Here is a 15,454-nt window from a genome sequence, read left to right as displayed (position 1 = left end):
GACTATTTTGAAGGAAAAAAATCACATAAACACAGCAGATGCAATCACAAAATGAAATAGACAAGGAATAGAGTACACCTCTCATTTGTTAAAAGCATGCAACAGGAACTGACAATAAAAGATAAACCAGAAGAGGACTTTGGGAGACTACAACTTTGAATAACTTTTAGCTTTGAAAAAAATACATTGCTAGCACACAGAATGAAAAATTAATGCCCTGTGATATTTTTAGTACATGCTTATTTTTTTCTCTGTTCTTTTATGTTTTTGGCATTAAGCTATAGAATATCCCCAAGTAAGGTTTGGGTAAATTCCTAAATGAATCCACAAAATAAGAAACAGGCAGAACATTGCTGATTGGTTCCAGACCTGAGTAACATTTTTTTAAAAAATGAAAAAAGAGTTCCTCAGCATAAGAAGTAAATGGGAAATGTCAATATTTACCAGTTATATCAAAGCATATATGAAGCATTTTGTATATTTTAGAAACCAATGTTCATTACCCCATGGTCAAAACTAAAGTTAGTTCAAGTAAATCAATAGAAACTCTAAGAGTGATGGGCAAAACAGAATTAAATTTCTTTGATTCTGCTCATTTGCATTTTTTCTGAAATTATTTGTTCTGCTTATGATTTATGAGACCTTTAGATGAACATGACTGTTAACTGAAAGTAGCACATTTAATTGTTCCTAGGGTTACATAAGTAAAGAAAGTTCTCTTTGTAGGAGAAACTTTCTGTCAGTTGCTTCATTTGCAGTAGAACTCAACTCCTGGTTAAACTTAACGCTATGGTATTTGGGCTAGTTAAGCATGTATCTCTCTGTTATTCCATAGGGAATGAGCTGGGCTGTCCTTGTTCACCACGTCCACCTGCACTTCGTTAGAGAGCAGAGCTTTCACATGCCATACCACAAGATCCCCACAATGACATAACTCCATTCAGAGACAGGCGTGACTGGGCTGGGTTCTTTCCCCCTCCTTAGCTCTTGTATCACTAAGAATCTGGCAGCCAGTTCCGTCCTGACAGAGTTTACAGCACATATTGGTGGATTCGTGTTCTTAGGGCATCTGCTTTAAGAATTATCGAAAGCAGTGTCAAGACAGTAAGGTAAGTCCTGTTTCAACTGTAGCACTGGGGATGCTGAGTGTTTGGGACAGTGTTTACTGTAACAGGATTAGAAAAAATTCCAGAGCAACTTTGCCAATTGCTATTAAACAACAAATGCACAGTTCTGAGCATTAACTTTCACATTTTGCTTCATATGTTTACCATGCTTTATGGACTTGAGAAACATTTTATACAATATATGCTGTGTTCCTTGGCAAAGGAAGTCATTCATGGGAATGGGAAAAATACTAGACACAGTGAAGAAAGCATAGAAATTAAAATGCTATTTTATGCTAATTAGTTCTATATGTCAGTATTATCAGATACTTTTGCAGTAAATAAAGGAACTTTCAGTCTTCAAAATCTTTTATGATAAATATATTCTTAGAGTTTGCAATAAACATTTTATCTTATAAAATGTGCACTGAAGGACTTAGATACTTGAATTGTTTAATTATTTCTGCTTTTTAATATTTCAAAAAAATTTTTGTATGTATGTCTTAAGGAACACATTTCAATGAAATTCTGAAAGACAGGACTTACTTTTAAAAAGTAGCATTTCCTCTATAGCCACAAGTATTTGGAAAAAAAACTTGAGGAAAATATAGTGTGCTTTTGCTTCATAGTGGAGTCATTATATGGTTACAAACTTTCTTTGAATTCAGAGCCCTCATTTTTACCCTGTCAAAAAATATGGGAGCATTTCTCATTACTTTTCTATACTCATATTATAGCTACCATGACATTTTTGGTGTATATTCTATTTAAAACAAGGCAGAATCTTAATGAAGCAAGACAAATGTCCTGTAATTTATAAAGAATCTAGGAAAATATCATTAAGTTCTTTTTAATATTATGCAACTGTCAACATGGTCAAGCTCTGTGAGCTAAGTAAATGACCTCCATAGTTTACTAAGGAGCTGGCTAAATATGAAGCATTGGGTTAGCAGAGTGTTTGTAACCATTTCTGTGAGTATTTCATCTGATAAAGTGTCTTATAATTCCAAGAGGAAATGCAGAAAAGTAGTTTAAAACTCCTGGCTCCAAAATCCTACTTCACCAAAAAATTTTGTAATGTGTTTTTCACAAGATGGTACAATATTCTATGGTGTCTATTGGAAATGTAGAATCTTTTCTACATTAAAGATTTCCTTCTCAAGGTTAGCAACTTTTTTTCAGCCATAACTCTTTAGTCTACAAAAGTCCAATTCTTATATCCTAGTTTCCCTTTTACAGAGTTGCTGACCTTATACTTCCCCAAGCAGTTGAAATGGTTTTGTTGAGCCTCACCTCAGAAACATAGTCATGTAAGGTAACTGTTAGAAATAATTTTAAATTTACATTATCAATTGTATCTCTTCCTATATGGTTCCCAATGCCAGTGTTAAATGCAAATTTTGCTCAATTCCAACTTCCTTCCCACTGTCATTCTGAGGCCACTAAAATGCAAATAATCCACATTTTGGCAGGAAGAAGACAGGGAACTTGTGAATTATTGAGAGAGAGAGGAGCTTTAATTTAAATTGACCAGTTGAATCTCTCACGAGATTTAAAAATTCTTAGAATTTTCAAACTTTTCCTGATTAATAATTACTTTTCCTAAATATTAGTTTGAGAACACATTTTGGAATGTGCCTAACGGTATAGCATACGAAACAAAACTTGTTATGATATGCACACACACATACACATACACCAAGAATTCTGTTTCCCTTCCTCAGAATCAACAACAATAACCAGACACATTGAAAAGAATGTGCCTCCCCTCCCCTCCCCTAAATAAGCACAGTTTTCTTCCAGGCAAAACCACAGATTGCTCCTATTCCCTGTAAGGGCCTTCTTAATGAGACATTTTAATGATGTGGAATAATAGGGTAGAACATACAGTTTACAACTGTACTTCTCATTTTCAGTTATTCTGGTTTTGAGGCAGTGTTCTAACATGGTGGTCAATGAAGATCTCCCAGAAACTTCTTGCAGAAAGGCATTTAATCAGAAGTCAGTGAGTTGACTGGAACAACTGGAACCGGTGCCCCTCAAAAGGGAGCACATGTGTATACAATCTAACCTGAAACCTGTTCCCTGCCCTACAGGTTGTAAACTTACACCCTCATCCTCATACTTAAATAAAAATGTAAAAGACAGAATTAGATACATGCATGTTTGTGGTGCATTTAAAATTGGCATGTCAAATTTATTTTTCCTGAAAGCATATTATTTTATAATAATATATGTTTCCATCTTATATAGGATTCAAATCATTTGCTGAAAATGAATCTAAGTACATTCACTCTCTTCTTGGCATTAATTGGTGGTGCCAGTGGCTATTACTATGATGATTATGAATTTCCCCTCTCAATTTATGGGCGATTGTCACCAAACTGTGCACCAGAATGTAGCTGCCCTGAAAGCTATCCATCTGCCATGTACTGCGATGGTCTGAAACTAAAGAGTGTGCCAATGGTGCCTGCTGGAATCAAATACCTTTACCTTAGGAACAATCAGATCGACCATATTGATGAAAAGGCCTTTGAAAATGTAACTGATCTTCAGTGGCTCATTCTAGATCATAATCTTCTAGAAAGCTCCAAGATAAAAGGAAGAGTTTTCTCTAAACTGAAACAACTGAAGAAGCTGCATATAAATTACAACAACCTGACAGAGTCTGTGGGTCCACTTCCCAAATCTCTGCAAGAGCTACAGCTTACTCATAACAAGATCACCAAGCTTGGCTCCTTTGAAGGACTAGTGAACCTGACCTTTATTCATCTGCAATACAATCAACTGAAAGAAGAGGCCATTTCAGCTGCACTTAGAGGTCTTAAATCACTTGAGTACCTTGACTTGAGCTTCAACCAGATGACCAAACTGCCTTCTGGTCTCCCAGTTACACTTCTAACTCTCTACTTAGACAACAATAAGATCAGCAATATCCCTGATGAGTATTTTAAGCGTTTTACCGGACTGCAGTATCTACGTTTATCTCATAATGAACTGGCTGATGGTGGTATACCTGGAAATTCTTTCAATGTGTCATCTCTTATTGAGCTGGATCTCTCCTATAATAAACTTAAAAGCATACCAAATGTCAATGAAAACCTTGAAAACTATTACCTGGAGGTCAATGAACTTGACAGTAAGTAGAAAGTTGTGCATGTTTTAATTGATGCATCCTGAAGTCTTTAGGTGCCTAAACATTGCAATACAAATATTGCATCTGGCTCCACTGTATTAAAAATGAACTAAAACTGGCCAAAAAAAAAAAAAATCCCTCTAAATCAAACATAGAAGAATCCTAGTTCAGAAACATAGCCAAGGTCTAACCTTTCTTTGGAGTGTCCACATGAGGAACAGTTAAGATCACAGAATTTAAATATTAATTGCTTTAAACGTAATATTCTGGGCTAATTGATCCTTCTGTATTTTTTCTTGATATTTATCTGCTCTTATTTGCCTTCTTTATGACTTAGTTTGTGTCTGACATTTATTTATTTATATATAAATAAATCTTGGTAAGATTTTGCTGACAGAAGAGCAAAGAAATCCAGAAGCAGCATTGCAGGCAGTGGCTTTAAAACCTCCCTCCTGTTTACCCTCAGAATATTCTCTAGCCTTATAGCTGTCCCTGACATCTTTATTTGGGACCAATATATTACTGCTATCATAACCATAATCTAACTTTGTTATCCCACTATGGCTTGTGTGACCTACACAGTGTTCTGATGAGGACTGTGATGTAGCTTAAGGAGGACAGACTTATGATGAGGCTAGAACTTCTCTCTTTCTTTATACTACTTCAGAGCCCTTTTTCTCACACACGACAGTCCTCAACATTTGATTTTCCTATGGTTTCTCCTTCCCTTCTCTTGTTCACACAGTTTGTTTTTCATTCATCTTCTGAATAGAAGTTTGAATGGATCCACTTGGACCATTTATTCACTCTTTTGGGACATTTTTTTCAATTTAAGTAATACAGATAGATGGGGGAAATTGAAATTCCCCATTCCCCACCTTACTCTATAATAGAGTGTGGCAGAAGAGAAAAGGGATGATTCATGGATAAAGACTGTGAAATAAAAAATTGTCTCTAAAACACTGATTCACACACAAAGCAATTTTATCTGCAAGCTAATCGATTGAAATTGAACATTTTTTTAATCTCATAAAAGTTGGTTTCCTTGCCATACTGGATAAGGATATTAGCATTTTTATCAGAAGTTACAGTGTAACTTATGAATATAGTGCTTTGCAATACTACAACTGTTTTCTGTAGCTCCTGTTAGGACTGGGGTGCTCTGAAGGAGATTATGATTGCCAACTCTGAAATACCACATGTTCTCTGTTGTATCTGGGGCTCTGCCAAGGTAAGGTTTGGTGCTACTTGAATGTTGCACAATACACAGTTAAGCTATCATAGCTGAGTAACTGAAACAGTTGTTTACAGTGGAAAACTCACTATATGGCCATCTATGATCCCACATTTAAACATTTTTGGTTAGGAGGAAGGATCACTAACAGGCCAGCATGCTAAAGGAATTTAAGATGTTTGAAGGCTGAAGAAAACCATTCCATTTGGTGGGTGGGGGTTAGCCACAGGGGCAGGACTATTCCCTTTCCTGAGACAGGAAAGGAGAGAGATGTACTTGCAGGCACATTTGGAGGAATAAAGGCGAGGCCTGGAAGTTCGAGCAAAGGGTGGAACAGCCAGTAAAGGAGTTAGGGAAGGTGGCATACGGTAGAACACCAGCTGCTACTGGGTGCCAGTCGAGGTTGAAACCACAGGACCCGGCTCCCAGTGGTCACTTCATAATGAGTCTTTACCTTTCTTCTTTCCTTCTCCTTGACACTTGGTGAGGTATATTGATTGCCATTGCAGGTATCACCTCAATTTGGGTTACTTGTCCAGATAATAACCACGCACAGCAATTGTTCACCTTCTCTTAAGATTAACACGTCCCCTAATGTTTTTTCTAGTATTAGGAAATATATAGCCATAAAGAATTCTCCTATTTCAAACTTGCAATTCTAAGCAATGGCTTAATCCCAACTCTTTCAAGTGAAAACTATTTGGAGAAGAGGACAAATTGAAAAGGATATTTTTAATTGCTTAGGACCTACTAAGTCCCAGACAGTGTAAATTGCTTTACATACCTTAACTCATTTAATCTTCATACAAGACAGGGAGGTAGATATATTATCTCTAACAGGAAGACAAGATAAATGTTCCGTGGCACTAAGCTAGTAAGTGGCAGAAGTGGAATGCCATATGTGCCTTGACCCATGTTCTTTACATCCCTCCATATTGTCTTAGAGGTATTCATAGGTACCATGAGAAAGATCATTGGAATTAGAGTGATGAGTTGTGTAAGACAGAATCTTAGAAGAAAGGAGTGTAGTAGTTTGGGCTTTCAATGAAGTCTTTGTTAACTAGCCTTTGAGATTGAAAGAAGATAACAAGATAAAGGGCCAGATAAGGTTAATTTGAAATAGACTTGAGCAAACAGAGGCAGTTTCTATGTGCATGCATAGACCATGCAATTCTGTAATAGTCTTAGTTCCCAATAAAAACTTAGTTTTTAATTTTATGGCAGCTTTTTGACAACAAAGGAAAAGAAGCACATGGAGTCAGATGGTCATCCTTCCATGATTTGTTTTCCCCTTGAAGTTTTGAATCACTGTAATGTATTTTGCAGGAAGACTCTTCAGACACCACCTAATTAAATGATCTTATTTTAAGATGCAAAAATCAAGGATGCTTATACTGGTATGGTAGTCCATAGCATAGCACCAATCTTAGAATTCTTGAGGCTAGACTAAACATTTCAAAAGAGTTCTTAGGTAATATGACACACTTATTGAGTACCTTTGTAAAATCAACTTCTGATAATACAAATTCTGTTTTTTTTTAATACTTCCATTAAATATCCTGACCTTCCATAGTAATTCTTTACTAAATATTGTTATTTAGCACATTATAAAATACATAGTATAGATGACTTTTCTAAGTGGGAAATCGTATTCACTAATATAGATTTGAGGCATTTTTGTTTTAATGATTATTTAGAGCCAGTGTATTAAAATAGATGGTTCAAGTTTTCCATTCTTTATTTTCCAGAATTTGAAGTGAGAAGCTTCTGCAAGATTCTGGGACCATTATCCTACTCCAAGATCAAGCATTTGCGTTTGGATGGCAATCGCCTCACCCAAAATAGTCTGCCCCCTGAAATGTATGAATGTCTACGTGTAGCGAATGACATCACTGTGAATGTGAATTGATATCTGCCAATTCCAGTTATATTGAGGTGTATCCTAAAGCAATACTTTATAGATGTTTTTTGCATAAGTTTTCCTAGTATCATTTTTTCTTGCTGTTTATTACTTCTAGAAATTCTGAGGGAAAATGTGTTGTAAACATTTTGCCACTTTTTAAAGAGAAAAGATGAAAGGCAGGCCTATCTCATCATAAACACACACACATACACACATGGATACCAAATATACTGCTTTATTTGTAAATTTCGTGATTTCTAGATCCCGCCTGTCAAATGATGTGCAAAGCCTTTTATTGGTTGCATGGAAGTCAGTCGAATTTTATGATTCCTAAATCTTTTAACTTAATGTACCCAAGGCATGGACTATATGTGGTTGTTTTCCTTTTTGAGTGAAATTATCTCAATATATTCAAATTTGTTTAGTTGAAAAATAGATATTTTTGAGACCAATACTTTTGCAAAATAATAGACAAAAATCTCAAAGCCAGATGCATTTAAAGAATAACTTTTAGTGTTAAAATTTACATGTGTAACAAGTAGAACTTTTCTTTCTAGAATTATTTTTCATGTTTATGTTTCTTTTTGATTATTTTGATTATTTGCATGTTACATTTAACAAGCTAATAGGAAAATAAAACATAGCAAATATCACTGTGTTCACCTTCTTGTGAAATGCATTTCTCTCATATATAAAACACATTGCAGAATAGAGTTCAAAAGATATCTCTAACCTACAATATTTGACTGATACTAACAGGATTTTCCTCTAGATAAATAGTTTGCTTCTACCATGCACTTTCAAGGAGTTTCTAAACACATCTAACAGTACAGTATGCGTTTGTATCTCATAACTTGCTTGGATATTTGTCATTATTACCATTTCTCACTCATATGTAAAGGTATCTTATTAAATAAGAAATTGCTGGAAGAGCACAGCAACTACTTCTTGATCCTTAATCAAAAATGGTGGATAACTCCCAGGATTGAAAATGCTGAATAACTGTAAAACTTCCTGAAATGAGACTTTATAAATCAATTTATCTCCAAGCCAACACATTTGGAATATAGAGTTTGAGTTTTTAATCCAGTAATAACTGTTTACATCTTTCATGGGTATCCATGATTCATTACAACAGCAATTATAAGGGCATGACATTTATGAAGACTTTTTATTTTACCTAGTTAACAAGAAAACCTAGGTCTGGAGTCAAATGTTGTGTAATGAAAAGTATCCTTATCTCATGTGAATGTATATAAAGGACACATATCCTTAAAGCATAACACATTTTAACAGAACATTTCTAGTGAATTATATCCTATAGTAAAATGGCCTACCAACAAAGAATCATCATCAATTCAGACTGAGTTAACTGGCAGATGTGTGAGAGATATCTTACATTAGGTATACTGGGTATTTTTGAGCCCCATATCTCTTCTACATAAAGGAAAGTTCTCTGAGTTATGATAGCACTCTCAGGTCACTTCCTGGTATGCACTTAAAATTAATTTTCTCTTAATTAAACTGTAATATAGAAGAAATGAAAATATATTTCCCTTTCCCTGTCTGGAAGAATCCTTTGAAATCTACTCTCTAGTAAGAAGCAGAGGATGTGCCATAAAATCTCTTTCAGAAAGAATGTGATAAACTAAAGGAATTTTATTCTTTCTTTCTTTTTTTTTTTTTTTTTTTTTTTTTTTTGAGGTACCAGGATGGGGGATTTAACCTGGGACCTTGTATGCAGGAGGCCAGCACTCAACCACTGAGCCACATCAGTTCCCCTGAGCTGGCTCCCTTGTCAGATTGCTTACTGATTTTTCTTTGTTGTTTTGCTCATTGTTTGTTTTCTTTGGAAGGGAATCAAACTCAGTACCTCTCATGTGGGAGGTGGGTGCTCAGTGTCTTGAGCCATGTTCAATCCCCAAGAGCTTTGTTTTTATACTACTTCAGGAAAAGAACTCCTTCTTCTTGGCTAACAGTCAACTTCTAAAAAATCATTGGATTTATCTCTTTCCAAAAGATCTATGTTACTCTTAAGCCTAAAAGGCAAAGAGCATAATGTTTAAAATAGCAACTCCTTTGCATTAAGGTCAATTGAGAACAACCACATTAAGCATAAATGGACACATTATTATCTATTTAGATTCTTCTTTCTCAAAATGGCTGAGACTGCTGAAAATAGAAGCTTCTAGGGAAATCACTAGTTAGATCCTATTCCAATGCAGCTCCTATTTCTAGAGACCAGATCCCATCTCTCCAGGACCATACTGGAAAGCAGTTTTTGCTAGCTCCTCCCTTTACTGTTCCAGCCCTAGGGAGATGCTGAGCGAAGGAAATCTTAAGGGTCCTTTATCTGTTCTCCCCTCACTCTCCTTCCTCCACTTTTGGGTAGTTTTAAAAATTTCAAGTCCATAACCAGCATATTGGGATGTTTTCCTAAAATGTACACACAATGCCTATAGACACACAAACTTAGCAGGTTATGTAATGTCAAATTACACATTTTAAAAGAGCATCTGTGGGTGATTCTGAAACTGATGGGTGGTATCGTGCATCCATTAAAAAAAAAAACTGACTTAGTGGGATGCTATGGTCAAGGTATTGAAATCCCAAATATTTGAAAAGCAGCAAAGCCCTTTTCTTTAGGAAAGCATAATAGAAGCCTGATGTTTGTAGCATACACACATAATACATATTATTTTTACCATAATCTAACTTACTAAAACTCTCTAGCTCTAGCTCTCCTTTTTTTTTTTTTTTTCGGTCTGTAATAAAGGAATACAAATGTGAATTTCACAAAGATATCATGAAATACTTCAGTCACCCAATTTCTTGAGATAATTCTCCTTTGCCTACATTTCTTTTTCCTTTAGTGTGATCCAACTGGTACTCTTTCAAGAGAGATGACTTAGGATTCACATTGATTAAATTTTCAAGAAGGTGCCTTTGAGAAGTTTCAACAATGTGAATTTAAAATATGGCCATCTCATTAACAAGGATTTTGATTTGGCTCCTTTCTGGATAAAATCCGCCATGAAGAGATGAAAGCAAATGGATTCTTTCCCTCTGAAGACAGATTTTTGGAAACCCATCTGTATTCCCTGATTTGGGGGGAATGTAGAAAATGAGAAAAGGCCCTCTTTGTTCTAGACTTCTCCATCTGAAAATCAGGGCTAGGCCATGGTTTATGGTGAAGGAGAACTATAATATACTCAACTTTGAGGATTGTAAGGAATGATCATGCCTTAATAAGTACAAAAAATGGAGATGAATAACAAACCACTAAAGGAACCAGAGGAACATTGGTTTCTTAGTTAAAAGTTCTCCCGTGGTAACAGCTATGTTTTCAGAAATACTGGAAAGCTTAAAACGTTGACTTATGAAGCACTGTGGATTTTTCTTCTTGTGATCTTTTAAATTTTGGATTTTGGTTTTTCTATAATTGTAATTTTATCATAATCATGGCCTTGGATGTTTCTTTGGTTGAATTTTAAAACCATCAGAAATATTTGCCTAACAGTTACTCACCAGTGAAAGACTCATTTTATATAAAGTGGACTCTAAAGCAATTTCACTGCCAGAACTAAAATTTATATAAAATTAAAATGCTGTCGAATTTTAAATGGACATGCCATACATATATGAAATAAACAGAAATATATTTTTTATAATAGCTAGCAAATTATTTTTATTTATTCACTCACCTATTTAATAGATTTTGTTTCCAGATAAGTGTAAGAAGTTGTACTACAACACCTGTAGGCAAAAGTAGAAATTTAGAAACACAAAATGAGTGAGGCACCATATGTGATAATTCTCTTGGAAACCTTCAAGGTCCCACTTCTACTGTGTAGTAGCTCCAAACAGTATCATATGCATGTGTACCTTGGTACTTTAAAAGGAACTGACTATTCTATTGAAAAGACAACATTTTGCATAACCTTAACATTAAAAAAAAACAAAACACTTACACCCTTAACTCTACTGTACTCTCTGTTTTATCCCTGTATTATTTCTCAAATAAACTCCTTCCCACCTTCACTGCCACTGTTTTATTTCAAGACTTACTCAATTTTCATCTGGACCTTTGAAATTCTCATGTTTTTTCCTAACTTCATCATCCATAATGCTACCAGAGTGATTTTTCTAAAATATAAACCTGATCCATTATTATTTACTTGCTTCCAGGATGTATTTCAGGCTCTTCAGCAAAGCATATAAAGAATCTGGTCCTTGTTTATCTCTTGAGCTTCATCTCTTGCCAAGGCTTGCCAGGCCCTATCGGGTTCCATATCAAAGTGCTTGAATTGCTTCAACTAAGTTATTTGCAGCTGTTTTATGCTCCAGTATCTTTGAAACTCTGTCCTATCTTCTGCAAGTTCCCCTTTGGCCCTTCTACATGGAAATACCTCTACACTTTTCAAGACTTTTTGTAAGCTAATCTCTCCCTTTACCACAAATGCCTCTGAACCTCCTCAGCCAAAATACATAGAAATGCTTTATCAAAGCTCTGTGCTAGAATAAAAACTTTCCATCTGTACCTCTTCCATTCATTTTTTTTCACTTTGCCTCTGTGTTAGTCAGCCAAAGGGATGCTGATGCAGAGTCACAGAAATTTGTTGGCTTTTATAAAGGATATTTATTTGGGGAAAATGCTTACAGTTACAAGGCCCTAAAGAGTGCAAGTTAAGGTTACTTTTCTCACCAAAACTGCTGCCGCGTGTTGAAGCAAGATGGCGGGCAATGTCTGAGAGTTCAGCCTTCCTTTCGCTCTTAAAGCTCTATGGGCTCAACGTCTTCTGTTCTCAGCTATAGGTTAGAGGGCTTGTTTCTTTGTGGGCCTTCTTAGCTGCTCAGGGCTCTGGTATCTTCAGCTGCAAACTGCAGGTGAATGGCTCATCTCTTTTCCCAGGACCTCAGGATCAAGTTCTCTCATCCACCATGTCTATTCCTGTGTATTCTCTTCTGTGTGAGTGTCCATTTATATAGCCCAAGGGGGCAGGGACTCAACTCTGCATGCCTTAATGACATGGTCAAATCAAAGCCCTATTCTTGATTTAATCAAGTAAAAATAAAACCTTGGAATTTATATCAGAGAAAGGGTATCATGCCCAGAGGAACAGACCAGTTTACAAACATCATCTATATCTCCTTTTGGAATTCATAAACAATATCAAACTGCCTCCCCTATACCTTTGAATTCCAAAAAGACATTACAATATTCAGAAAAACATATTTCAGTAGCAATGCTAAGTACAAAATCACATCACAGTCAGTTTATAGAAAAACAGTTTGCCTTGGAACAAAGTCCTGTCTGGTTGTAGAAATCTAAAATTTACAAAACATTTTATCTGCTTCCAGTATACAAAGTGACAGACAAAGGCTAAACATTTGCATTATCATAAGGGAAATTGAGAGGGAAACATGAATCATTGGTCCCCTAGAGTTCTGAAAAGTACCCCTGCAGGGCATACTTGATTAGATTTCACAGTCTGAGAGTCATTCTCAAGAAGATGGTTTCTTCTCCCTGAGGCCTCATAGGAACCCATCCTTTCCACAGGCTTGCCCAATGGCCATTTTCTTGGTTCTACCCTCATCAAGCATTTGGGTGGTGACTGAGTTCCAGATCTCACCCTCCAAGAATGGGGTTATGGGAACACTTTACCCAATCTGTGGGGTAAAGTTTCAACACCCTTAGTAGAGTGAGATAGAGGCAACATTCCCCTTATCTCTGGCATACAGGCCCAGCCCTCTCAGAGCAATCAGTGGCAACCTGGCCTTCTATGGGGGACAGGTCCACCCCTCTCAGACCTATGGGGTGTCGATCTCACTCTGCCCAATCCTTAGAGAATGTGCTACACTTTTTCCGTAGCCTGGGGCAGCAAAACTATCCCTGAACAGTGGATAGCCACCCTCTTCAACTGCTGGTGCAAACTCATCTTCTCTGTACACATGGGTGGGGTTCTTCTCTTGGCCCAAGGGCATGTCTAAATTCCAGACCTCAGCTTCCTTGGTTTTCCTTTTAAAACCATTTTCTCTTTCATCTTTCTTCTCCATGTCCCTTTTAGTCCAAGGCGACACACAGTTTTCTCAAAAAGCTTATTGGTTTAGCATGCAGAAAGCATGGGTCCAAACCATCAAACAGTAAAACTTTCCACACGTCTTTCCTGGATAGCTGCATTTTCCATCCTGACTTACAAGTTCCAAGTTGAGTTAATTCCCCAAACGGGGCACAATTGTCTGGGGCTTGATTTCCAGAGACTTGGAATTTCCAGAATCAGTTTCTATTTTCTTTGTGCAGAACATTTCAGTTATCAGCTGATCTCTTTCCTCTACCATTTTGCTATTCTTACGGCAGAGAGAAGTCAGGTGATTGTGGTACTGAAGGTCAGGATGCAAGAAATCTCTGAGAAGGAAGATTTATTAACAGCTGTCCAGGCCTGGTGGACGTCTGTCCAAATATACCGATCCCTGAATAGGATTTCTAAGTCCCTTTTATACAAAGGATGTAGGAGCGGGGAGTCAAGTGGTGCTTTTATGCAAAAAGGATTTTCTTTGTTAGTTTATTAGAGTTTTAAGGGTTAGTTTGGATACCAGGTAGGTTTGAATTAACATATCACTCACATTCTAGGTAAGCTTGAATTAACATATCCCTCACATTCCATCTGGATGTAAGTTCTAATACTCATTCAGTCTGCATCCTCCCTGAATATTCAAAGCCTATAGAGCCTATATCACTTCATTGGCTTTCTGGGAACTAGGTATACTTGAACACAGAATTAGATAAATTTGAATTCATGCACAGGCCATATTACTATAAGCTGCAAAGAGAAGCCAGGCTGCACTTTCTACATTTAGTTTGGAAATCTCCTTGGCTAAATGTCCAAGCTTGTAGTTTTCAAATCCTTCCTTCCATACAACATCAGGCATCAATCTTGTTAAGATCTCTGCAACTTTTAAAACACAGATTTCTTTTCCTCCAGTTTCCAAAAATAATTTCATCATTTACTTCTAATGTCTCATCAAAAGTCTCTTTAGTATCTATATTCTTACCAACAGTCTCTTCAAAGCAATCAAGGCCTTTTCTATCAAGCATTTCACAATTCCTCCAAAAAAATATCCCTTACCTGTGTATACAACCATTCCAGCATTTTGGAAATTGCAAAAGTACCACCCCACTCTGTGGTACCAAATTCTCTATTAGCCAAAGGGGTGCTGATGCAAAGTACCAGAAATCTGTTGGCTTTTAAAAAGGGTGTTTATTGGGGTAAACATTTACAGTTACCAGGCCCCAAAGAGTCCAAAGTTATTTTTCTCACCAAAGTCTGTTGCCATGTGTTGAAGCAAGAATGTGGGTGATGTCTGTGAGGGTTCAGCCTTCCTCTCTATCTTAAGGCTCCATGAGCCCAGCCTCTTCTGACAGGCTCATTTCTTTCCAAGCCTTCTTAGCTGCTTAGGGCTCTTGCCTCTTCTGTTACAAACTATCAGGCAAATGGTTCATCTCTCTTCCTGGGGCTTTAGGATCAAGTTCTCTCCTCTGCCATTTCTATGGAGCTCTCTCTATTCCCGTGTACCTTCTTCTGTGTGAGTTTCAATTTATATAGCCCACCAAGAGGGTGGGGACTCAACCCTGCATGACCTAATGACATGGTCAAATCAAAGTCCTAATATTGATTTAATCAATATTTATCAATAAAAACAAAGTCTTTGAGTTTAAGTCAGTCAAAAGGTATCATACCCAAAGGACCAGACCAGTTTACACACATAATCTATAACTTTTAAAAAAATTCATAAATATTATCAAACTGCCCCAGCCTCTATGTGTATCCTTTCCATTCATTCATTCAGTAAAAATTGACTGAGCTTCCACTACACTTCAAGAATGGCTTTAGGTTTATCTATTCAGTAGTGAAAAAGGCCAAGAAATCAATACCCTAACAAAGTTTACATTTGTAGGGGATTCAGAGAATAAGTTAATAAGTGCATATGCTATGGCATGGTCCAAGTAGCAATAAGCAATGTGAAGAAATAATAACTACCTCAAAAGACTACTGAAGAAAGGAAGGGAGCGAGGG

The 15,454-nt window shown here is 36.5% G+C and overlaps 1 protein-coding gene across 1 annotated transcript; it reads left to right on the top strand.

The window, feature by feature from the left end:
* Positions 1-903: 903 nt before the first annotated feature.
* LUM (lumican) lies at positions 904-8,029 on the top strand. The gene is made up of 3 exons (XM_004459824.5): positions 904-1,109; positions 3,360-4,245; positions 7,225-8,029. The coding sequence occupies exons 2-3, from the start codon at positions 3,381-3,383 to the stop codon at positions 7,383-7,385; spliced, it is 1,026 nt and encodes a 341-aa protein (XP_004459881.1). The 5' UTR covers positions 904-1,109; positions 3,360-3,380; the 3' UTR covers positions 7,386-8,029.
* The last annotated feature ends 7,425 nt before the right edge of the window (positions 8,030-15,454 follow it).

This window comes from Dasypus novemcinctus, chromosome 12 (genome assembly GCF_030445035.2).
Source record: "Dasypus novemcinctus isolate mDasNov1 chromosome 12, mDasNov1.1.hap2, whole genome shotgun sequence".
NCBI classification, from domain to species: Eukaryota; Metazoa; Chordata; class Mammalia; order Cingulata; family Dasypodidae; genus Dasypus; species Dasypus novemcinctus.
This window is presented reverse-complemented; position numbering and strand designations above follow the sequence as displayed.

What these genes read in the sequence shown, in the direction of transcription:
- LUM (XM_004459824.5), top strand. Translation starts at nt 3,381, where the DNA reads ATGAATCTAAGTACATTCACTCTCTTCTTGGCATTAATTGGTGGTGCC. An exon ending in GGAGGTCAATGAACTTGACA is followed by an intron (nt 4,246 to 7,224) that starts GTAAGTAGAAAG and finishes TTTATTTTCCAG; the next exon opens with AATTTGAAGTGAGAAGCTTC.